Genomic DNA, 24,746 nt, shown 5'->3' with positions numbered 1-24,746 from the left:
TGAACAGAGAGCTATGAAAGAAAGAGTTTGAGTCAAATCTCATGAGATTATAAAACAAACATAAAACCACAAACACAAACTCACCGATGAGAAGAACGCTGAAATATAAAGTTTGAGACATTTCTGAAAAACAAACACATTGAAAACATCATATGGTGATTCTATTCTGCTTGTTCGCAATTTTAATAATCACAATAAATGAATTCATACAGAGTAAACCTCATCATTGGTATTAAATGTACACTGGTCTGTTAATCAGTGATTCTTGGGAATTTGGATGAAACAAATTTTGAAAAAAAAGTTAGTTAAATTACAGAATCTGAAGGTCTATCATTATAGACCAAGGTCGTGGCTGTTCAGCAATTTACTGGTGCAACTTCCCCTGTTCGTATTTTTTTTTCATAAAATTATCCAGTTATTATTCATACATTTACTTTAAGCCTAAATAGAAAAAGTAATGATTTTTTTATTTAATAAAAATATTTTTGTATTAATAGAGACTATTAATTTAATAACTCAACAGCACTGAAGAAACATATTGTAAGACGGTGGTGACAATAATCTGACGGTGGTGACATTGGCCTCATTATTCCAAAATGTATACCACTCAAGTCAATGGCTTCTTGCTTAAACTTTATGTAAATATTTGGTGCAAAAAGTAACAATCCTGAGCACTGTGATGAACAAATATCAAATCATAACTTCCTAAAATACATAAAACCTGACAGAAAAGACAGAAAACCTGACGGTGGTGACAAAAACCTACTCTTTCACATGAAATAGATGAGTTGTTCACATTAGCCATCTTGTTTCCCCTCTGTTGCTAGCTACTTCAGACCTCTTCTTAAAAATGATACATTTATTTCATAATCTAATCTAATATTTTTTTACAAAGATGACGGTGTTGACATGTTATGGTTGTCACAGTAGCAGTGTTCAAAAATATGAAGAAGTTTAAGAGAAAATATCAAACATACAGGAGCTTGAGTGATCTTGAAGCATGCAGTAAAGCTGAAGCTTTGAAAATGGGGTCCTCAGGAATGCAGTTGACCCTGTAGTTGTCTGATTTTATTGCTTTTTATAAATATCTGACGGTGGTGACGAATATGTGGGACACATTTTGAGCAATCACAAAATAATAGTAAATAGTGTTTAAAAAACTCACTGTTTGTAGTTTTTAATACATATTACAATGAACTCTTTCATGTGGTAAATATATTATTCAATTCAATTATTACTTTTGGCTTTTTTAATCAAGTTGAAATGATTATCTCTTAACCGAGGACAGCTGATTTTGTAGGCAATGGGCCAGCATATAATCATTAAATTAATAATAATAAAAAAAATAAACCTATAAAAGAATCTTACATATGTGCAAAAGACCCCCTGATTATAACATTGATTCTTTTTATTCATGAAAATGTTTTTAATTTCCAACAGAATTAGCACTTTTCTTAGTGGGACACGTTTTTGCCAAAGTTTCAAGAATCAGAATTTGTCGTCTAAAGATCCACTGTTTCTGGCAGGGGCGTCAGTTTGTGTTGAAAAGTGGTGGGGACAAAAGATCAGATGAAAAAACATTACAGCAGGACAAGAAAAAATATTGAATAACGGCGCATCAAAAATAGGCATAGTGTAGGCCAGTCAATAACACAAAAATACTCAGCATAAAACCCTCAACAATGTCAACTGCACATAACAGTCCCTACAACACCAGATCAACCGAACAGAAGCAGCATGTTAAGTCAATGATTACAATGAAATTCATTATATATGTAAGAGAAAACACACTATAAGCACACAACAACATATGTGACCCTGGACCACAAAACCAGTCGTACACTGCAAAAAATGATTTTCAAGAAAAAAAATTCTTAGTATTTTTGTCTTGTTTTCAGTTAAAATATCTAAACATTCTTAAATTAAGATGTTTTTTCTTGTTGAGCAAAATGACCTAAGAAAATAATTATAGTTTTTAGACCAAAAATACCAAATGTAAGTGATTTTGTGCATAAAACAAGCAAAAAAATTCTTGAACATTTTTCTTAAACACTAAATTCAAGAAAAATTCAAGAAAAAATTGCTTACCCCATTGGCAGATTTTTTTTTGCTTGTTTTATGCACAAAATCACTTACATTTGATATTTTTGGTCTAAAAACTAGACTTATTTTCTTGGGTTGCTTTGCTCATCAAGAAAAAGCATCTTAATTTAAGAATTTTTAGATATTTTTACTGAAAACAAAACAAAAATACTAATAATTTTTTTCTTGAAAATCTGACTTACTTTCTTAGTATTTTTGTCTTGTTTTTAGTAAAATCATCTAAAAATTCTTAAATCAAGATGTATTTTCTTGATGAGCAAAATGACCTAAGAAAATAAGTCAAATTTTAAGACAAAAACTATACAATTTAAGTGAATTTGTGCCTAAAACAAGCAAAAATATCTGCCAATGGGGTGAGAAAAATTTGCTTAAATTAAGTGTTTAAGAAAAAAGAAATCTTATTTTTAGATTTTTGTCTCACCCCATTGGAAGATATTTTTGCTTGTTTTAATCACAAATTCACTTAAGTTGTATATTTTTTTGTCTAAAAACTAGACTTATTTTCTCAGGTTATTTTGCTCATTAAGAAAAAGCATCTTGATTTTAGAATTTTGAGATATTTCTACTGAAAACAATACAAAAGTACTAAGTAGGAAAGTCATTTTTGCAGTTTATGTCGCAAAGGTATTGTTTGATTTTTCAGAACATTTTAACCAAATGCTTTCAAAAAGTGGTGGGGACAAAATCAGCCATTTCAAAAAGTGGTGGGGACATGTCCCCAGCGTCCCCAGTGTAAATGACACCTATGGTTTCTGGTAATCCACTTCATGATTTCCCACCCGCTCTGCAGCATCTCTCACAATCTGTGTCCACTCTTTGAAGGGCGGAGATGACAGTTTGTTGTATTAACAGGTAGATTCATTACATTACCTCAGTTGTTGAGCTGCTCAATTAGTAATTTGGTAGTTTGAAACAAAGAGAGCTTGTGTACTATATTTTTGCTTGGTTGATTTGTGTTCAAGTTGTATTCTTGTGATGTGATTAAAGCTTACGTGTACTCAACATGTTGTTTTGTTTGTAGACAGCAAAAGCATATTTTGCTAAATTAGCATGGATGAACAAATGAGATTTTACTTGTATCAGGGATTCGCTCAAGATGAAATAGATGTGTCAATAATTGACAATTTGATAGTGGTGAATTTAGAGACCATCTTTAAAGTATCTTCATAATATATGCTATACGTACTTTAAAGAGCCCCTTTCATGGATTTTAACTTTTTAACTCTAGTTACAGTATAATGTAGTAGTTTGAGCATTCAAGGGATGTGCAGAGTTACAAAGCTCAAAGTCTAATTTAAAGGAAGATATTTCCTTTAACTGAAGGCATTTTTAATGTACTACAATAAAAGCCTGAGATGTAGTTCTACAGTTATTTCCGGGACCTGATGACATATACGTGCTCATTTGAATAATGCCTGCCCACTAGCTACTTATACCCGCCCACTTGCTGTTGTCAAGGAGACCTGGGCTGGGTTCCCCGAAACCTTCTTAGCTCTAGGTCTTTTTTAAGTTTTACCTTAAGCTGTAACTTATCGTTACTACGTGTATCCCTTCTGTAAGTCATTCGTTCAGAAGGTTGGTCAGGTTCACTCTTATTATCCAACTTGACTCCGCTGATAGCCATCACTGTGATAAAAGCTTTCATTACGGTCTATATAATTAAATAATAAAAAAGTTGCAATACACTAAGGGCTCTATCTTACACCCGGCGCAATGCAGCGCAATGCGCGACGCAAGTGTCTTTTGCTAGTTTCCACCCTGCGCAATTATAATTTTCACGTTTAGCGCCACGTTGTTTAAATATCAAAGTCATTTGCGCCCCCTTTTGCGCCCATGGGCGTTCTGGTCTGAAAACGAGGTGTGTTCAGGCGCATTGTTGGTGCGTTGCTATTTTGAGGCAACTAAAATAGACTACGCCATTGACCAACAAAAACCTGCTCTAAAGTCTAAAGTCAATGGCGCAATGTGTTTTATGTTATTTAAAGAGCGCATTAGTAAAATGCGCCTAAACACGGGAGGACAACGCGGGTTTGCTTATCACATACATGAATGGCAGCAGCACAAAAACGCTTTTAAATATGAAAGATTAAAGGATTGAATGTAAAAGATTATTATTGAGTCTCTTGGACATAAATGAGGAGTAATTATGAGACATTAGAAGGCGCAAAGAGCTGCTTCACCTGCAGCCTGGTAAGTAAATAAATGCTTTGCTTTAAACAAATGCATCTATTTTTAAACGTTTTAAATGCTATCTTACGGATTTATTGTACATGATGACACTGTACCTGTGGAAATGGTAAGATGAGAAACATTTTAAATAATGCTTTGTAAAAAATCCCGGCCATATGGCGCTGTTCTAGTGCTGAAACGCTTCGGCTCTCTGCGCGTTTGTAAATCCTTTATCTTTTGTTTGTATTTTTAGAATACAAACCTTTTCTTGCATATTTGCTAATCATTTTATGCGATTACATTGATTATGTAAGATATCAATACATTTAGGACAGCAATTCAAAGCCTGATATTTGTACTTCTATGACTAAGAAAAAGAAAAAGGCTTTTAAAGGTTTTAATAATAAAAAAATTCAATAAAAATGAAAACAACACTTTTTTAACATTATTCTTAAACTGGTGGCCTTCTTCCTCCGCTTAGTTCTTCAGTTTAAAAGGTCCGTTATCTAAATAGGGATTACGCACAGCGACAGCGCAACTGGCTTTTAAAGGGGATGAGAGCTGAGACTCTAATTGGTTTACTGCACGTTACACCCAAAACACACCCATTACTCATTAGGAAAATATGTACAACCCTTTTCGACCCTGCGCTCGGCGCACAAACCATTTTTCCCGTTGTTAAAATAGCAAAAGTGGCATCGGACACGCCCATTTAGACCGTGCGCCGTGCGCTTTAGACGATGCGCTAAGATCGTTAAAATAGGGCCCTATGTGTTCAATTAGGCAAATATTTTTATATTTAAAGAATAAAACATTCACATAATTAGACATCATTACACTGAGGGTTGTTATATTTTTTATTATGTTTTCCAAAGAAACATCAGCTGCGAGCTTATTACAGGCTTAAGAAACTATTTAAAATATACTAGTCAACATTTGAAGTGGATCAAAACCTTTCCTAATCAAAACCCATGGTTAATTTGTGGTTACTATGGTTTTAGTATAGTAACCATGTTTTTTTTAACTGTAGTAAAACATAGTTAATTGGTAAATCCAATGCATGACTACAGTGAAGTTAAAGTGTACCTTATTTATGTTAATAGTATACAAATGTATACACCTATAATATAAAATGTAACTGAACATACTGCTCTCTCGTAATTTTAAGTTATTTCTCCATAACATAATATACATTTGTATACCCCACATACTTTCAAAATGTACTTAATACAGTGGCGTGTTTACCCACCACGCAAACCACGCAATTGCGTAGGGCCTCGCGGGCTTGGGGGCCCCCTACTGGCCACAAGGTGTGCGAAAGTATGTTACGTTTATTCAGACCCAAATCTAAGGCACAGATAAAGCACGCACGAGCGAGAGATGTGCAAGTATGCACGCAGAATAATATTTGCATGCATCCTCGCGAGGGCACATATAGTATGGGAAGCCTCATCAAAAGAAGGACGAAAATGCGCCACTCGAGTGATCTGCGCGAACCAATTATATGCGCGGCTATGGCGTTTAATCAGACCCAAAAGTCGCGCGCACAAAACCACGCGAGAGTGAGGAATACGAGCGCGCAAAACATTATTCGCATGCAGATGAGCGAACTCTACGGGAGAGCGCACCTCGGCACAGCGCGCACAAAAAGCAGCCACACAAGTGCTGGAATGAGCGCTCGCTCGACTCTCTCTGTGCTCTCGTAACTGCACAACATTCACTTGATGAACAAGTTTACTTTAAAGACTTTGGGCTTCACACTTGTGATTGGTGGTTTGGTTTGATCGGTGACACGCATCTTTTGTTCCACACTCATACAGGTATAAACATGATAAAGACACCACGCAGGGGTTTAAATAATGTCTAAAATACATAAATCATATTCTGTATCCCATCATTGTCATTAAAATCTCATCTTTAGTGTATGTCTAGTCTATATGCTTGTTGTATCTCACAGTAAGTTTGTTTTTACAATATGAACATGAGAGTTATGTGATTCCCATCCATAAATTCAAGCAATAACCAACTACAACTTACTGGTGTTTGTTAGTTCAGTTTGTTCGATCAGTCTGAATCTTAATCTAATGCTTCCTCTTTTTCCTCATTTAGTTTTTATTTGTAAGATGTCAGACACTGAGGTTGCAGTATTAATTACATTGTTTTAAATACATCCTATAAGACATTTGCAAGCAAAAGAAATTTCTGAGAGGGTACATTTTTTTTAAACCAAGAATTTTTGTCATACCAAACTTTAACAATTTAGTGTTATTTTAAGCACTTTAAAACAAAATAAACACGTTTTATATATATCTCACTTAATTTTATATACTGAATATTATTGTTGTGCAATTCAATTGAAAAACCTTGGGCAATGCTGGGGCATGGGGGGCCTTGGTTCTTGGACTTTGCATAGGGCCCCCAAAATGGTAAACACGCCGCTGACTTAATATATACTGTTTCTAAACAATACTAAATAATGTATTTTAGAAATATGCTGTCAGTGCATTATTATAATGATTACTTTGAGCATACCGATAAAGTATATCTAAAATACATTTTAAAATAAGTTTAAATTTAGTATACTTGAAAAATTGCACAAAACTTTAACTTTAAGTATATTTTTCTAAAGTATACTTTTAGAAAATATACTAAATTATAATTATTTTGAGGTATGTTAAAAGTTTAATTGTAAAAAATATGTGCAAATGTGTTGTAAGCATACTTTCAATATATTTGAAGATACATTTCTTTGTAGGTATATTTGTAATGTACTATTGCAAAGTTCTTTTTCAAAACTATCAGGTCATCAAACATTAATACCAAAATCCTTATAAAATTATAGATATAATATTATAATATGAGAAAGTAAATGCAGTTCTTACTTTTAAGTTTGTGTGTTTCTCTCCTGAATCTTCTGTTTCTCTGTCTGTGTGTTTAGTTGTTTTTATATTATATCTCATCTTCAACACCTCCCATCATTTGTTTATTTGTTTAGAAAGACTCATTACATATTCAGATATTCTCTTATTTGCATATTGACGTGTGTCAGTCTATGAGCAGAATGTAGATTTTCTGCTAACCCTAACCACACCTTACAGAGAATACAAGAACATGATGGTGATGAAATGATGACATCATTTAAAGAGTTGTCATTATTGTGTGAGTTACTTTAGGAGAAGATCACGAGTAATTCTCTGTTGAGTCTCTGAAAACAAACAGACTTCTGATGTGAATGGATGAGAGAAAAGTGTTTTACTGCAATATGAAAACAGGAATAAAGCTAAACTGTTCATGATTGTGGTGCCATCAATCTCCAGCGTTGCTAATGATGTCCTAACAGGTCCATGATGGGGTGTAGATGTCAGAACCTCAGTATCATTCAACAGTGAGGTCAAAGGTCACTACAGAACAATCTGATCAAAATAACAGCACCATTCAAATGTTCAGGTTGATATTTACATTGATGTCTTTGTGATGTCACATTCAGCTCTGTTCCTCATTCAAATAAAGTTTGCCTGAAGCTCTCAGCTAACAAAGGTGCTTTGTACTAAAGTCTTTCCAGGAAATCCAGAATATATCCTGCGTTCAAAAGTGCTTTGCATGAAATGTGGAAGAAACTTCAGTAAAATACAATCAGCTGTTATGGAGACTGTTGCTTTATATAAACTGTAATAAACATTTGAGGACACATAGAGTTTATTGGATTAAATACAGTAGATGTGATATTAGCATCACCTGCTGGATGACTGAGCATTAGAAAGACATTTAGACAGTTATAATGTTTCTCATTTCCCCAATCCTTCATTTTAAAATCAAATATAACATAAACAAGAGTCTGTAGAGGATCTTACTTTTATCATCTGTGGGTCTGTAAGTTATAGAGGCAGATAAATCAACTAGATTCACTTTTATTATCACTGTGGGACCAAATCAAAAGATGATTTTAAGACATCAACCATCCTCAACAAACTATTCAGATTAACAGATCAACTTCACAGAACAAAACTGATAACCTACAACAAAATTACAGCAAAGTGCATTTAACACAAACTAAACAGTGACTTGACCAATGTGTTGTCTCACTTATGTATAATAAAACTTTATAACAGCTAAATAAAAAATCTAATTTTCTCAACCTCAGTTTTATTGCAGTTAAAACCAAAAAACATGGTAACTAGTAAACATAGTTACCACAAAATAACCATGGTTTTGACAACCATGGATTTAAAAAACCATTTGGTTACTGTAGTAAAACTATTTGCTGATAGTAATACACAAAAAAGATGGTTAATTTTCGTAAGGGTTGGTATCTGGTCAACAAAAAGTAAAAAAACATAAAAAAATATATATTAATTTCTCATGAGATAAAATCACTGTAGTTTCATTCTTTGAAATTTAACGGTTGCATTTCTGAAATTAAACCTGAAATAATAAACCGTATGAGGCCAACAAATGTGACCTTCAAAATGAGACGCATCTATAATGAGTATTCAGTTTATCTTCAAAATCAGAGTGCATTGTGGGTATGAATGTAGGGAATGACTTTTCATGTGCTTTATATAGGAGATAGAGAGCCATTTTGGACATATATTGTACAACAGGAGCACATACACTGATGTTGTACAATAAGAGAGACACTTATGTTGAACAAATAGATTTAACGAACAGATGAATTGCTATGCAAAGTCCCTATGCAAAGTCCAAGAACCAGGGCCCCCCATGCCCCCAATTGAATTGCATAACAATAAGATGCAGTATACAGTATATAATTAAGTGAGATATATATAAACCGTGTTTATTTTGTTTTAAAGTGCTTAAAATAACACTAAATTGTTACAGTTTGGTATGACAAAAATTCTTGGTTTAAAAAAAATGTTTCGCGCCCCTCTCAGATATATCTTTTGCTTGCAAATGTCTTATAGGATGTATTTAAAACAATGTAATTAATACTGCTACTTCAGTGTCTGACATCTTACTAAAAAAACTAAATGAGGAAAAAGAGGAAGCATTAGATTAAGATTCAGACTGATCGAACAAACTGAACTAACAAACACCAGTAAGTTGTAGTTGGTTATTGCTTGAATTTATGGATGGGAATCACAAAACTCTCATGTTCATATTGCAAAAACAAACTTACTGTGAGATACAACAAGCATATAGACTAGAAATACACTAAAGATGAGATTTTAATGACAATGATGAGATACAGAATATGATTTATGTATTTTAGACATTATTTATACCCCTGCGTGGTGTCTTTATCATATTCATACCTGTATGAGTGTGGAACAAAAGATGCGTGTCACCGATCATACCAAACCACCAATCACAGGTGTGAAGCCCAAACTCTTTAAAGTAAACTTGACCATCAAGTGAATGTTGTGCAGTTACGAGAGCACAGAGAGAGTCGAGCGAGCGCTCATTCCAGCACTTGTGTGGCTGCTTTTGTGCGCGCTGAGCAGAGGTGCGCTTTCCCGTAGAGTTTCGCTCATGAAGTAGCCTATATGTGCCCTCACGAGGATGCATGCAAATATTATTCTACATGCATACTCGCACATCTCTTGCTCGCGTGTGATTTATCCGTACCTTAGATTTGGTTCTGAATAAACGTAACATACTTTTGCACACCTTGTGGCCAGTAGGGGGCCCCCCAAGCCCACGAGGCCCCATGCAATTGCGTGGTTTGCGTGGTGGGTAAACACGCCACTGCCTGCCAGACTTCACATGATGCCTGCTCTGGACTATAAACTTAATATTGTTTTAATGTGTTTTTTACATTGTGTCCTCCTGTAAAGCTGCTTTGCAAGAGTGTAAACTGTTTGCATTAACAGGGTAATCAAATAAAGCATTCTTTATGTAAAGCATGCATGAATTTGGTGTGCTGTCCGAGCTCAGAATATTAGCACGAACCCAGAATACCCCCCCCCCCCTAAATGGGATAAATGAAACTAGCTGAGAGTAATGGGATGGAGGAGGGATACTGGCTGCAAAAACTGTCAGGGACAGAGGTGAGAGACGGCCATATAGAGATCTCTTCAAGCTGATTGGTTGGATTACACGGTCATCCTTCATGAAAAGAGAAATACAAATAAATGTGAATTGAATTTTTAAAGTTTAATGTTAAGTATGTATAAATAAATGATTACACTTGTAATATAATAGCGTGCTGCTCCAAACTCTGAGCTATATATAATGATCATGTTTATGTTTATGTTTTTATTTTTATGTCACATTGGTTCATGATGAAGCTCATAAACATAACTGCGCCTGCGTGAGCTGCTCTGAGCCTCCGCCTAAACCGACAGATCAAAGTCCACTGATACAGATCCTACTATAGCGGAGGAATGACTCATGAATATTTATTACGTAACTGCACGTTCACCCAGCGGGCGTACCTGATTGGAGGACACGCAGACGTTGGTAGGCGGGCGCTGGGTAAATTACAAATCAGAAATGAAAGTGCGCAGAAGGCTTGGCTATGAATATTAATTTGGTTGCGTAACAGCACACGACACGTACGTTACCAAGCAACGTCAACACGAACTTATTCATATTCATAAGGTAAACCGTGGCAATAGTAGGAATCAGCAGCACAATCATGAAGCGAGATGGAGGAGACCGGCGGCTCTGCTGTGTCTTTGTCCTGTGCTGGTTACTGTCATTAACCGACTACTAGTTATTTTTATTCTCTATATTATTATGAGAGGAGACGTGATCGTGCACGCGTCTGTGCGTTAATATATAATAATACTATCGCGCGTTTTGTGGATAAGACGCTGAATTAATGACAGACACACAATCTCATCGGTGCATGTGAGTATAATTTAATCTTATCTTCGGCTTTAAACCGCAATTTGTGATTTTATTCAAATCATGTAGTCGAAATCGAGCGTATCTTGTCATTATGTTAATGAGGACTATTTGTAACGTGATTCTGTCATGATGATAATGAGACGTCATTCATTATTCATGAGGAGTTTTTATCTATAACCGATGTGGCTCAAACGTGTTGTCTCATTATGTTAATGAGGCGTTGATACAATATTATATCTATCACGTGAATGAGTTATGTTATTATGTTAATAGGGTGTTGATGGATTTATATATATATATTATAGGAATTATATTATAAATATATTATATTTATATATTATAGGAATAAGTTTGTTCTACATTGAAATGTTTATGGCATATGTTATGAGGACCTGATTAATCTGCTCTCAGTGTCCATCTGTAGCTCATGCATCTACTTTGCTGGACTTTCACTTACAAAAACTGACCATGGTTTTATTGTGGTAAAAGTGTAGTAACCATGGTCTTTTGGTGTATTGATTACTATCAGCAAAACTATGGTTTTACTACACTAACCATGGTTTATCTATGGTTTTTAAAAAACACAGATGTTAAAACCATGGTTATTTTGTGGTAACCATGGTTTTATTGATGAAATACAGCGTTACAGTTCAAATACATTATTATTTCATCTCAGTAACAACTCGTATAGTTTATGTGGTAATTCAGATGAACGTTAATAAATGAAATATTGTTGCAAAATAATCTAACAATGCTGTAGCAAAACATGAATGGTGAATAGGGCTGTGACGATACATCGCGTTCCCCGTTAAAAAGTCCTGCCTGAAATCAATTCTGAATTGCAAGGCTCCAATTTTGTGTTTCATGCACAGCTTGTGTGCGTGTACTACGGCTCTGTGATCAGTAGGAATTCCTTATTAATCTAAAATCATTATGAGTCAGAGTCGTTTATAATGTGAATTTACAAAAGCAACACTCGTCAAACACAATCATTCAAAATATTTTTATTATCATGAAAATACCTGAAACAATCTGAAGAACAGTGATATAAATATCCCATTAGACATTTCCTGGAATAGCGTTTGTAATGATACTTCTTCTGTGACACAAATGGCATTTCTACACGAGAGCGCCCTCTGGCGTTTGGATGTGGCGGCATTTCACACTAATTCATTCAAATTCATTCACTGAGAAAACGCGCATTTGCACGATTAATCGTCACAGCCCTAATGGTGAATGTAAGTGAGCGTGCTGATAAGTCAGGCAGGTTCCTGCAGCACAAGCCATCTGGCCTCAATATTTCATGAGCGAGCAGCTATCAGATAGCTTTTACATTTATTACAGACAGCGATCACGAGCAGTTTTACCTGTGAGAGGATTAAACTTATGTAGACTTATGTGTGTGTATGATCAGATGATGAAGACCTTGATGTGAGGTAGGGGTGGGCCGTATGACAAACAATCATTTTAATCATTTTATATTTCATGATAACAGTAAACATGTTTTTCAGTTTATATTGTTTTTGGAATATAAAACAATAGTAGAAATTTTCCAATCACTATATTTAACTAAATGCTTACCAAAGTTTTAAAATATGGGCAAGTTAAAGTTAGTGTTAGAGTGAAAATGCCCAGAAGATAACAACAAGTTAAGTCTTGATAGACAGAATCTTGAATTGAAATCAGTTATTAATTTTATTTACTATTGAAGTTATATATTTTGTATTTATGCATACAGTGGTATGATTGTAACACTTTTTTCTTCAGCACCTAACCCTGCCTTCTTTTAGCTACATGTCTGAAACTTTTAGGCAAAGTACCCACATTTGTCTACTACAAATGGCAACAATTTAAATTTCTCCAACTATATCACAGACTTTTTGAGATGATGACAAATACAAGGTGGTCCTTTGTTACAACCTACCCCACTACGGGGGTATGTACATATTGTGTGTTTGTGCATGAATTGTCTTGAATTTCTAAATAGTTCTATGCAGACGACACAGAAATCTTCCTCTTCTGAAGAGGAGTTATCAGCCTTCACTCTTTTCCTGGAAGGTTTTTTTTACTTTCTTGTTTTGTCTTTTCACACAATGGTTGAATCACAAAAAAGTTCTTATTTGTATGTAAGGGGATGGTTGTTACACTTTCCAAACACGTGTTACAAGAACTTCTGACCCCCTTCTGACATCACAAGGGGAGCCAGATTTCAATGAGCTATTTTTCACTTTTCACCAAAACTAAGCTACTGGGTTGATCTATTTCACATTTTCTGGGTTGATATAAGTACTGGGGAACCAATTATAGCCCTTAAACATGGAGAAAGACAGATTTTCATCATATGTCCCCTTTAATACACTGGTTAACAATGATTGTTGACACTCCATACAGTGAAAGTGAATGAGTGAGGCTCACAAACAAACTGCTAAACATCTCTTGTTGTGTTCATATAGCTTTTAACATGAAGGCAAGTAAAGATGACAGATCTTCCGTTAGGGTGAAGTGTACCTGTAAAAGTCATTGAATTGATTCTTCACACAGAAAACTATATGAAGATCTTGGTGAGGATGTCCAGCGAACCGCTTGAGGGTTTTCATGAGGTGAATCTGGCGTCGCCCACCACCCCAGATCTTCATGGCATCAGAGACCCCAGTCCACCGAAGCACAACGCAGCCCCCAGCACCTTGTACCGCACACACTCGCTGAGCTCCGGTCAAAGTGTCCCCAATGCTCTCCGGGCCGACCAGCTACCCACCCAGCCGGTCTACTCCGCCCCACGACACCTCGGCACAGACGAGACTCACAATGGCAGGTCAGACTCCAATTATAACCAACCAGTAACTTAACCTCATCTACATGTGTGGTGTGACCCAACTGAACCAGATGCTATTATGATGAAATATTTGTGAATACTGATGTTTACAGATAGCATTGATGAAACTGTGTGTAACTGCATGTAAATGTGAAATAAAAACTAAAAGAATAACGAATAAGAAATGTTTCTGGATGTGAAGGGTTGTTTATGTCTTGTGAAACGCTCTGTAAGTTTAAGCATATTGTCTTTCTAGAAGAGCAGATTTAACACAGTTATCAGACCCAGAAGAGTTGCATTGTGATGAGTAAATTCACAGCACATTTGTTTCTGCAGTGGTCTGGATCCCACGCTCGGAGGTGACGTTAACGTCTCATCAGCTGATGGTGAAGATCTTCTGAGCATCAGCACTGACAGTCTGAGTCGTCTCAGAAGTCCATCAGTCATGGAGGTCAAGGAGAAGGGACACGAAAAACTAAAGGAGGAACTTGCCAAAGCACAACTGGTGAGAAACCAATGCCTTTCACTCTCACCACAGCAAACTCTGATTAACCAGAACTGTAACTGTAACTAATCCTGATTAACCAGAACTAGGGATTGAACGATAAATGCAGATATACACTAATGATACGTGGCCGATACTGTAGCTACTCTGAATGTCACAGCCGATATTATTCATAGCTATTTCATGAACTACAGCTTTTGATCAGTAAGTCTTTATCAATCTGAAATCACTGTTAGTTTGAGTTGTTTATAACATGCATTTGAAAAAGCAACACTCATCAAACATAATCATTATATATATTCTAACCCTGATTAATCAGAACTAACTCTAGATAGCCCTAAATTACCATGACTAACCCCTCTGGATTACCCTAAATAATCATAACTATCCGACTGAAGTGGTTGTGTCATTATTCACCTTCAGTTTATAGTCACTATGTTTCTTTTAGTCTGATTATTAAATATATTTATAAATGTTTTACTGTAATGTTAATTTGTTAATTGTTTTAATGAAAGGCTGTAGGTGTGGCTTTATGAAGTGCAGTGCATGAATTAATCTAATATCTAAGCTGAGATCCACTTCACACCTCATCACTGGATTTACATTTTCTGCTTTTACCCACCCTTATACTGTGGTTGGTTATTTCATCAGATGTTGTGTTTCTCTCAGAGAGGACCTGATGGAGACCTCTGATGAGATGCTACTGAGGTTTACAGATGTGTTTTATTTGTTTTTTAGGAACCCAATATGATCCCTTGTCCTCTCTTTAGCCTAAATCTGTTCTGACATGATCACATATATAACAGCTCATTGTTACTGATGGACGATTAGTTGGAAAGGTTTGGTTATGGTTGTTGTAGCTGAAAGTAGTTATGAGCTTTCATTTAAAAACATTTATTTGCGACATCTGTACTTGATGTTAATGTTTGCCAGTGCTGCTGCTCCTCTGTGTGGATGAATCAGATGATTGTCTGTGATCAGACTATAGATCAGACTATCAGACACATTAAACATCATAAATGCGTAAGGACCAATGATGTTCACCTGAAATTACCTGCCAACCCTACAGTTAAAAATATAAATCATGATTGTAGGCGTACTGTCTGGTTGAAGCAAGAACATTGATTAATACTGTATATATTCTCACTGAATAATTAAATAAATATTTCATAATTCAACTTAAAAAATACATTTCATAACTCTTAACTATTTGATATTACTGATGTGTATTTGGAAGTATGTGTTTTATTCACTGAAGCAGACTTATGATGGATTTAGAGTAAGATAACTAACCCTAACTGTTTAAGAGAGAGAGAGAGGAGCGCTGGAGTTTGGTGGGTCACATGAAGAACCAGATTTATATCAAACCATTGATAGTGAAAGCCAGGTGCAATACACATTTTAATGACAGATTTGTATTTTTCAGTGTTTCTAAGAGTCGACGAATCCAATTTGTAAAATTCAAGTAGTTTTTTAAAAATGATGTACAACATAACATGTCATACATGTACACAAGCTCATGCAAGGTCAAGCCTGAGTACAAAAAGAAGACTGATGGATGATTGATGGCGGTTTTTAGTCAAGGAAAGCTTGAGTTGTGTTTTCACACGCACCAGATGTACTGTACTGAGAACTGTAGGTTTGACTTCAGCTCAGTCTGTGGAAAGTCTCACAATAACATAACAAACACTGAATGATGATCTCTGTGTCTGGAGAGATTTTGAGGTCCTCTTGAAGATCTGGATTATCTGCTGGACCCTTCAGGACCGTGTTGTAGTCTCTTCATCCACATTTTATCTTTTAGTTGATGAATTTTAAAAGGAAATCCACACATTCACTCATTCATTTTCTGTTGTTTATCTTTTGTGTGTTTGTGTTGATGTCACTGCATGTTTGTGAAGGATCTTAAGTTAAAAGACGAGGAGTGTGAGAGGCTTTCTAAGGTGAGAGATCAGCTGGGTCAGGAGCTAGAGGAACTCACTGCTAGTCTCTTTCAGGTTGGTTCAGATTCTTCATCTGAGCGATCATTGTACGGAAAAACACATAAAGAAAGAGATCAACATTTACAACAATAATAAACTGAAATAACACAGAGACTCAACACTGTAGATGAGCAACACATTTAAACACAAACCTCTTAATAATACAAAATAATAAACATCTGATTCATAAAAACACTTATTACAGTATTGTTACATTAAAATAGATTGAGATGATTTTTGAAATAGATTCAAAATGTTTAAAATACATCAGGGACATTCGGCTCTTTGAGTCACAGAATGATGCACAGTTGAGTTTATTTTTAAGACTTTTGTTCATTGATTTTTCAATCAGAAAACCTGTTAAATATAACACATTGATGTAAACTATACAGAAACTAATCAGACTGGATTGAGATTTGTTGAATTAAATTCGCTCTGTCTCATTCATTTCACACTTTCTTCATTCTTTTGCTTTTCATATACGTTATGTAGTTTTGTTTTAGTTTATGCTAGTAAAAGTCCTTAAGTGTCATCCTCCTCTAGTTGCTCTCTGTCAGGTACTGTAGGTCTGATCTCCTCTAGTTGATCTTTTCTGGTCTGATTTATTCTGGTCTGATCTTCTGTTCTCTGATCTGCTGTGGTGTATTCTGGTCTGATCTCTTTGGTCTGATGTCATCTAATCTGATCTCTGATCTGACCTCATTCCCCTGATCAGCTCTTGTCTGATTTGATCTGGTCTGGTCTGGTCTGGTCTGATCTGGTCTGGTGTCTCCTGTTGTGGGTTATTCAGACACAGGTCTGAGTTTATGTGGTTGTAATATGTCTGATGTTTTTAACAGGAAGCTCATAAGATGGTGCACGAGGCAAACCTGAAGCAGGCCACCGCAGAGAAACAACTGAAGGAGGCGCTGGGGAAGGTGATCATCTTTATTTATTTAAGACAGATGAATATCCTGACCTGTGACGTAAGGTGCGTCAGCTGCAGGTCATCCTCTTGATATTTCTCTGAATGTCTTGTGTTTTTTCTCTGTTGTAGATCGATGTTCTCCAGGCCGAGGTGGCCGCTCTCAAGACTTTGGTTTTGTCCACGTCTCCTACGTCCCCCTGTAAGGAGATGCCACCCGGACCCAAAGCCCCTGTTAAGAAAGGTCACGCTCGAAACAAAAGCACCAGCAGCGCCATGATGGGCAGCCAGCAGGAGGTCGCCGTCATGCAGCCTCTTCTACGTGAGGAGGTTTGTATCGAGCCTTTGTTTTTAAGATCATATGTATTAAATATTTTGGGTTCAGCACAAACAAGACTGCTGCTTTTTATTTATATGTTAATGAGTTTGATTAAAGTAATCTCATCCTCATATCTCAGGGTTAGTTTGGGTGCTGAGGCTTTTCTGTTGTGTGACTCTTTCTGTTATTTATGTTTATATTTCTGAAAGATATTTTCTTTTTTCAATAAATTACTTAAAATAATTAAAGTGTTACAGATGTTAAATAGCATGCAATGTGTTTTTAACATATATGTGTCTATGTGTGCGTGAATGTGTATATGTGTGTGTGTGTGTGTGTGTGTGTGTGTGTGTGTGTGTGTGTGTGTGTGTGTGTGTGTGTGTGTGTGTGTGTGTTTATCAGGTGGACACGTTGCTCTTTATGGAGTTTAAATCATGGAAAGAAGAACCTACTTTAGAGAAAAGTTGCTCTTTCCTGGAGCGGATTTACAGAGAAGAGATTTATCCCTGCCTGACCTTCTCTAAGAGCGAGGTACAGTAAGAGTAAAACACACACACACAATCTCTATTTGTGTTAATGATGGAGTTTCACAGTCAACACAAACATAAGAAGTCTCATTTATATGAACTGTGGTGTACTGAGAGTTTAAACATCTTCATCTGCTCTAGATCATAGTTTGTTTGTTAAGAAGTTGTTTGTGTGAAATCGTGTCTGATCTGTAGCTGGGCTCGGCGATTCTGGAGGCAGTGGAGCAGAACACACTGAGCGTTGAACCGGTGGGATTTCAACCTCTGCCGGTGGTTAAAGCGTCTGCTGTGGAGTGTGGAGGACCCAAGTGAGTGACATCATCATAATCATCCTCCTCTTCATCATTATTACAGACAACAGAATTCAGTTCTTAAACACAAACACGAGAAGTCAAGAGCAAACATAATAATAATAATAATAATAATATAATATAAATGATGCTGATATAAACTAATGTATACTAATATTAATTAGAGCTGGGAAAAGATTAATCGCGATTAATCGCATACAAAATAAAAGTTATTTTTTGCATAATATATGTGTGTGTACTGTGTGTAATTATTGTGTATATTTAACCACACACACATACGTATATTCATGTCAGATTTTTTTTTTTATTATTTATATATCATTTTTTTAATTATATAGAATATAGAATATATAAAAATATAAATAAATATATATACAGATGTAAATGTTTCTTAAATACATACATGAATGTGTGTGTATTTATATGTACATAATAATTACACACAGCACACAATCATATATTAGGCCAAAAATCACTTTTATTTTGTATGCGATTAATCGCGATTAATCTTTTCCCAGCCCTAATATAAATATATTTTACTTTCAACTCAACTGCTACTTCATTGTGCCATTAAACCTAACTGTATAATTTACAGGTAACCCTAACCCTGAACACTGGTTAAATATATCAGTTAACTTGAAGAATGGGCAGTGTAGTTTATGTTTTATTATTTGTGTTGTGTTGTAGAGACTGGATTGTTGTGGTGAGATATATTTTATATATGTTATGGTTAGTGATGATAAATAATTTCTTCTTCTCTTCAGGAAGTGTGCTCTGTGTGGACAAACCAAAACCTGTAAACACCGGATCAAGTTTGGTGACTCCAGTAACTATTATTACGTCTCACCGTTCTGTCGATATCGGGTGAGTGTTTCAATCTCTCTTTACTCTTATTATAGTCATTCATTATGGGCTGGTTTCCTGGACAGGGATTATCTTAAGCCAAGACTAGGCCTTAGTTTAATTAGGAAATATAACTAGTTAACAAACATGCCTTACTAAAAACATTACTTGTGTGCATTTTAAGGAAAGGGTACTGATGTATTTTAAGATATGTCAGTGCAGGATGTTTTTAGTTTGGTCAGCACTTACATTTATTTTAGTCTAGGACTAGTCTAATCCCTGTCCGGGAAACCACCCCTATATGAATGTACAGTATATAAATAAGTTACTTAAATCTGTGTTTCCTCTAGATCACTTCTGTCTGTAACTTCTTCACCTACATTCGATATATTCAACAAGGACTGGTTAAACAACAGGATGGTAAGATAAAAGCTCACTTACTAAACACATCTGCACAATCTGAATCATAATAACAACCTGATCAACTGAATATAGCAAACACTTTAAACAAGCCACATGTTTGAAAGAGATTTCATATTTGCATGATTGATATATAAAACAAATATACAACTAAAGTATAATGTTTTATAAAAACAGAAATCTTGTTCAGTATTAAATTAAATAAAACCTAACAGCTAATGTGTTCATTTACACTTAACTTACATTAAAGTTGTCATGTATAGTTCACAGTTTGCAGTGTTTTGTTAATTGTTTTGTAGTATTTGATGTTAATGTACTTTATGTATACGGTCATACACATCACCTGTAGCTCTGTGTCAACATTTCTTGTCCTCTTTGATAAAAGCTGTATTTTTATCTTTTACCCATAAAACTGCAACTGAACTTACAAACAGACAGACAGTCCACCGTCTGCAATGATTTTAAGTGATTTCCATAAATATACCTGACAAAATTTTGTCGACAATCGAAAGTAGAAACTAAATTTGACAGAGACGGCAGGATGAACTCTGTCTGTCAACATCTCTGCTCAGTAGATTTCTGTAGTTTAGTTTCACCTTCATGTTAGGAACCATAAACATGTTTTAAATTTTTGTCATCAAATTAATTGTGGATATAAGTTATACAAACACTGCTGGATAAATAAGAAAACCTGAAGTGCACCAAAGCTTTGGGTCGGGTGCTTTGACAGATTTTAGTATTTAAGTGAATCCAGATGTTTTCTCAGTCGTACAGATCATCCAGCAGACATTTCAGAGATCCAGTTTGAGTTTCTCAGCTCCCCTGAACATCTCTGTGTTATTAAAACAACAGCGTATAAATGATTTCTCACAGGATCATGTCGAACCAATATTAGATGTGTGATGTTTGTGGTGGTGATGGTGTGAGATGTTGTTGTGTTTTATCAAGCAGAGCAGATGTTTTGGGAGGTCATTCAGCTACGTAAGGAGATGTCCAACGCCAAGCTGGGTTACTACAAAGATGAACTGTAAGACCACCAGATGTGCTGGAGTCCTGCGGTCCTGTGAAAACATCTTCACGACCTCTCCTGTACTCCACTATTACATTATATTTATTCAAACAGAGGACGTGTATGAGATAATGATGCATTACAGTTACTGAAGAAGACAAAAGAGACAATGAAACATCAATCGCTGTTCCTTCAGAAGAAATAAAAAGAGTTTAAGGATGAAATGTTAAACGCTAGCTAGTGTGGTGTGTTGTGTTGTTTTGTTTGTATATCTGAAATGTTAAGTGTGTTTATTTCCTCATCAGACCTATAAACCCTGATTTGATTTGAGTGCCTTTCTGAAATAAACGTCTTCACCTCCAGTAAAGATGAATGTTGATGATGTTTGTTTGTCCAATTATGACCTCAATAATTCTCAGTGTGACGCTCTGTGAAGTTACATTAGCAACACATTAACACTACAGTAAACACGCGCTCTTCGATAAAACAAGTTCATTTTACTCAAATACTTTAATGCTATCTCACAAGAGTTTGTACATATTTTACGAGTTGGCCAATTCGTATCAATTCATACGAACACATTCATAAGTTTTGGTACGATTTGCCTTGATCCCTGTGACGTTGGGGTTAGGTGCAGGGTTAGGGGTTCATTTTCATTGTTGTTTTTTTATGAGAATTGTAAGATTTTGCACGATTAACTTCGTATGAATTGATATGTATTAGCCAACAGGTAAAATATGTAAGATTTCTCTTGAGATAAGGCTGAATACTTTATCATACAATGACGATCTAAAGGCATTTGTTTCTTGCAACAGTTTCCTCACACTGATGCTGGCTGATAAGAGTTCGGCTCATACGCTGCTTTCATTTCATATCAAAGGTTTCAGTTTGGCTTTAGATCTGAGCTTTGTTCTTTCACAATACACTGAGTTGTTTATTTTTTTCATCAACATTGCTTTGTGCACAGGGTTGTTGTCATTTTGAAATAGTAAAGTCTGCTTCCCAAACTGTTATACTTTACTTTGTACTTTGTTATACTTTTTTCATAACACAATTCTCATAATTATTATTGTGTTTCATGTTTACAGCCAAATCTGTTTACTAGACAGGGCGTCCTGTATTTGTGTCATATACTGTAATACGACCTTATAACATGACTGAATGATTATTTAGATTAATACTGATTATACCACAGACCTGTTGAACGCTTTATTCTGATTGGTTGAGAAATGTTACACAGGTATGCATTATTTTTTGATAAATGCAATTCAATGTTTGTGGTATAAGAGGAATAATTGACTGTGAATCGATCCATTGAATTATTCAAGAATAATGCACACCCACAAAGTAAGTCACCTCATTATCACCTCTGTTGTGCATTATTCTCAAAAAAATTAAACGGCCCGTCATCAATAAATCCTTACTTACATTTTTGAACAGTTGTTTTATTATAAATATATGAAAGCAATTGATTCATAGTAAAAGGAAACACTAGAATCTACTTTTACCACTTGGAAATCTATTGTGAAGAAAGAGATTTTAGTGTTATAAATGTGATTAAGGGACTCTACACCGTCTGATCACAAGCTGTCAGTGGGGCAGAAGCCTTTAAAAAGATCATAATACTTTAGATAGAGATTTCAATACATTTGGTATCAGTATGTTCCTCTGAGGTACTGATATGAACTCTTTAAGTATAAAGGTGTCGTTTCTGAGCGGGTACTGGTGACAGATAAAAATCATTGAGCTTTTAATCTACACCACACATACTGTACAGTAACAATAAGATGTGATCAGTATCAAGATCTCTCTGACGGGTTAATGTTGAACAGTTGAAGATCTGCAGTGTTTGTTCAGAAAGATGGCCGCCGAGGTGTGAGTGTGTGTTGCAAACTCAGTCTGCTGGCCCAAAGTTTTTTGCTTATTGAGGTCAATGTGACTTTTTTTCTTTCTCTCTAATCTCTCTGCGTGTGCAATGGTTAAGTGATCTTTCAAGAATATCAAACTAAACCAACTGCCTGCTTCAAACGAATTAGTTATTGGACCATATCTTTCTCTTTGTGTAAACGGGAAGTGAGCGGCCTCTCAATGGGTGAGGAAACAATCAATCTTCAAAGTATCTTGGACATGATACAGCAAATGAAGCTAGAGATGATTACACACTTGGATGGCAAAATTGATTCACTTGGAGCTAAGCTTACTAAAATAGATGGATCGCTTCAAATGCTGGGAGAGCAAGTTACTGAAATGGAGCAGAGAGTCAGTTCAAATGAGGATGATATTACAGACCTCGTCAAACGTGTAAAAATGCTTGAAAAGGAAAACACTGACTTGAAATCATGGGCGGAGGACACTGAGAACAGAAGTAGACGCTCCAATTTACGATTCATTGGCATTCCAGAGAGAGCAGAGGCCAGAGATATCCTTGGCTTTATGAGGCAGATGATCCCTCAGCTTCTAGGTGAAGCGAATTTCCCTACTTTTCCAGTGATCGAGCGTTGTCATCGTATTGGAATGCAGGACAACAGCAGAGCCAAGGTCCCAGGCCGATCCTGGTAAAGTTTCACTATTTTCAGGATAAGCTAAAAGTAATGAAGCTAGCTAGGGAAAAAAATTTGTCCCTACAGTACAAAGGAGCTCGTGTGTTCATCTATCCGGATTTTTCAGCTGGACTGGTCCAGAGACGTAGAGGGTTTCATGCGGTGAAGAAAAAGCTTCATGATCGGGACATTAAATATGCATTGATCTATCCTTGTACACTAAGGGTTGCCTTTGCTGGTAAGACACAATTTTTTCGTACTCCTGAGGAAGCTGAGGTTTCCCTTGGTGAACTTTCTCCTTTGAACTCTAGCACTGACTCTGAAATGATAGCTTAAAGTTATTGAACGAAGGCTAGTGCTAATAGTAGCATGCTATTAAGCTTGATGATGAATTTCTTTAACTCTCTTTCCTTTCTATGGTTGTAATATTTCCCTTGCCGGATTAGGATTGAGCATATTATTTACTATTTGTTTTGTTATTATTGGTTTAAGTGCTATTTGAGCGCTCAATGTCCTTTTTTATTGTTATTTTTTTTGCAAATTGTTGGAAGCAGTAAGGGTTGGGGCTGCTTTACTACTGTTTGCGGAACAATATGAATTAAATGATGGAAATTTGCCTAATATTAAAAGTAAGCTTAGTTTAGGTTACTTAAATGGGAAAGGATAGATACTAATAAGTCTGATATAGGCAATTCATTTTTTTTATGATTGATTGATTAAATAAATTAAAGAAGTATCCTTTACAGTCTTTTATTTAGCATTTTTTTTTTATTTAATGTCATTTTATTAGATGACCTCATGTAGCTAGAATTATATTACTTCAGAGAAATTGAAATTAACTTGGATCATTTATTTATTTTGTATTATTATGTTTGCCAATGGGTTAGGTAGACTGGGTGGTGCACTCAATGGTTCATGTGCATACTCTGTTGTGTTTGTGTGTGTGTGTGTGTGTGTGTGTGTGTGTGTGTGTGTGTGTGTGTGTGTGTGTGTGTGTGTGTGTGTGTGTGTGTGTGTGTGTGTGTGTGTGTGTGTGTGTGTATGTGCGTGTTTGCTCTCCTACTGCCTTTTCATCATCTGCCCCCATTGCTACATATACTATCGTGCGATGATGCTTTATGTGAATTCTTGCTTCCATATTATGTGTATATTAATTTTATTATTTAGGAGTAATGAACTTCCCTAAAGGTTTATTTGTTATTCACCTGAACATTAGGAGTTTGCTTCCTAAATTTGATTTATTGAGAGCTTGGCTTGCGTATAATAATCCGCAGATCATTACTCTTTCTGAAACTTGGTTAAATAGTGATATCACTGATGATGAAGTTAAACTTGACAATTATGCTCTATTTAGAAAAGATAGGGGCTCAAGAGGTGGGGGCCTCTTAACATATGTATCTTCAAAATTGACTGGAGAACTTGTAATGCCAAGTGAAACTCCCTTGCATTTTGAAGGCCTGTTTGTTAAAATTATCTTTCATGAAAATAA

At 35.6% G+C, this 24,746-nt stretch overlaps 1 protein-coding gene across 3 annotated transcripts; it reads left to right on the top strand.

The window, feature by feature from the left end:
- The first annotated feature begins 10,856 nt into the window (after nucleotides 1-10,856).
- rab3ip (RAB3A interacting protein (rabin3)) lies at nucleotides 10,857-21,090 on the top strand. Of its 3 annotated transcripts, none has more exons than XM_065290085.2 (11): nucleotides 10,857-11,085; nucleotides 13,627-13,897; nucleotides 14,234-14,402; nucleotides 16,304-16,399; nucleotides 17,224-17,301; nucleotides 17,421-17,618; nucleotides 18,010-18,138; nucleotides 18,330-18,442; nucleotides 19,210-19,309; nucleotides 19,639-19,708; nucleotides 20,660-21,090. In XM_065290085.2, the coding sequence occupies exons 2-11, from the start codon at nucleotides 13,635-13,637 to the stop codon at nucleotides 20,737-20,739; spliced, it is 1,296 nt and encodes a 431-aa protein (XP_065146157.1). In that variant the 5' UTR covers nucleotides 10,857-11,085; nucleotides 13,627-13,634; the 3' UTR covers nucleotides 20,740-21,090. The 3 variants fall into 3 exon arrangements, with proteins under 3 accessions (XP_065146157.1, XP_065146156.1, XP_065146158.1); XM_065290084.2 differs by having other exon boundaries at nucleotides 20,657-21,090; XM_065290086.2 differs by lacking the exon at nucleotides 16,304-16,399 and having other exon boundaries at nucleotides 20,657-21,090.
- Nucleotides 21,091-24,746: the final 3,656 nt, after the last annotated feature.

The sequence above is a fragment of the Paramisgurnus dabryanus genome, chromosome 1 (assembly GCF_030506205.2).
Source record: "Paramisgurnus dabryanus chromosome 1, PD_genome_1.1, whole genome shotgun sequence".
NCBI classification, from domain to species: Eukaryota; Metazoa; Chordata; class Actinopteri; order Cypriniformes; family Cobitidae; genus Paramisgurnus; species Paramisgurnus dabryanus.
This window is presented reverse-complemented; position numbering and strand designations above follow the sequence as displayed.

Coding starts and splice junctions, on each gene's coding strand:
- rab3ip (XM_065290084.2), top strand. CDS start 13,635: ATGAAGATCTTGGTGAGGATGTCCAGCGAACCGCTTGAGGGTTTTCAT. Junction 16,400..17,223: donor TCACTGCTAGTCTCTTTCAG/GTTGGTTCAGAT, acceptor TGTTTTTAACAG/GAAGCTCATAAGATGGTGCA. Junction 17,302..17,420: donor TGAAGGAGGCGCTGGGGAAG/GTGATCATCTTT, acceptor TCTCTGTTGTAG/ATCGATGTTCTCCAGGCCGA.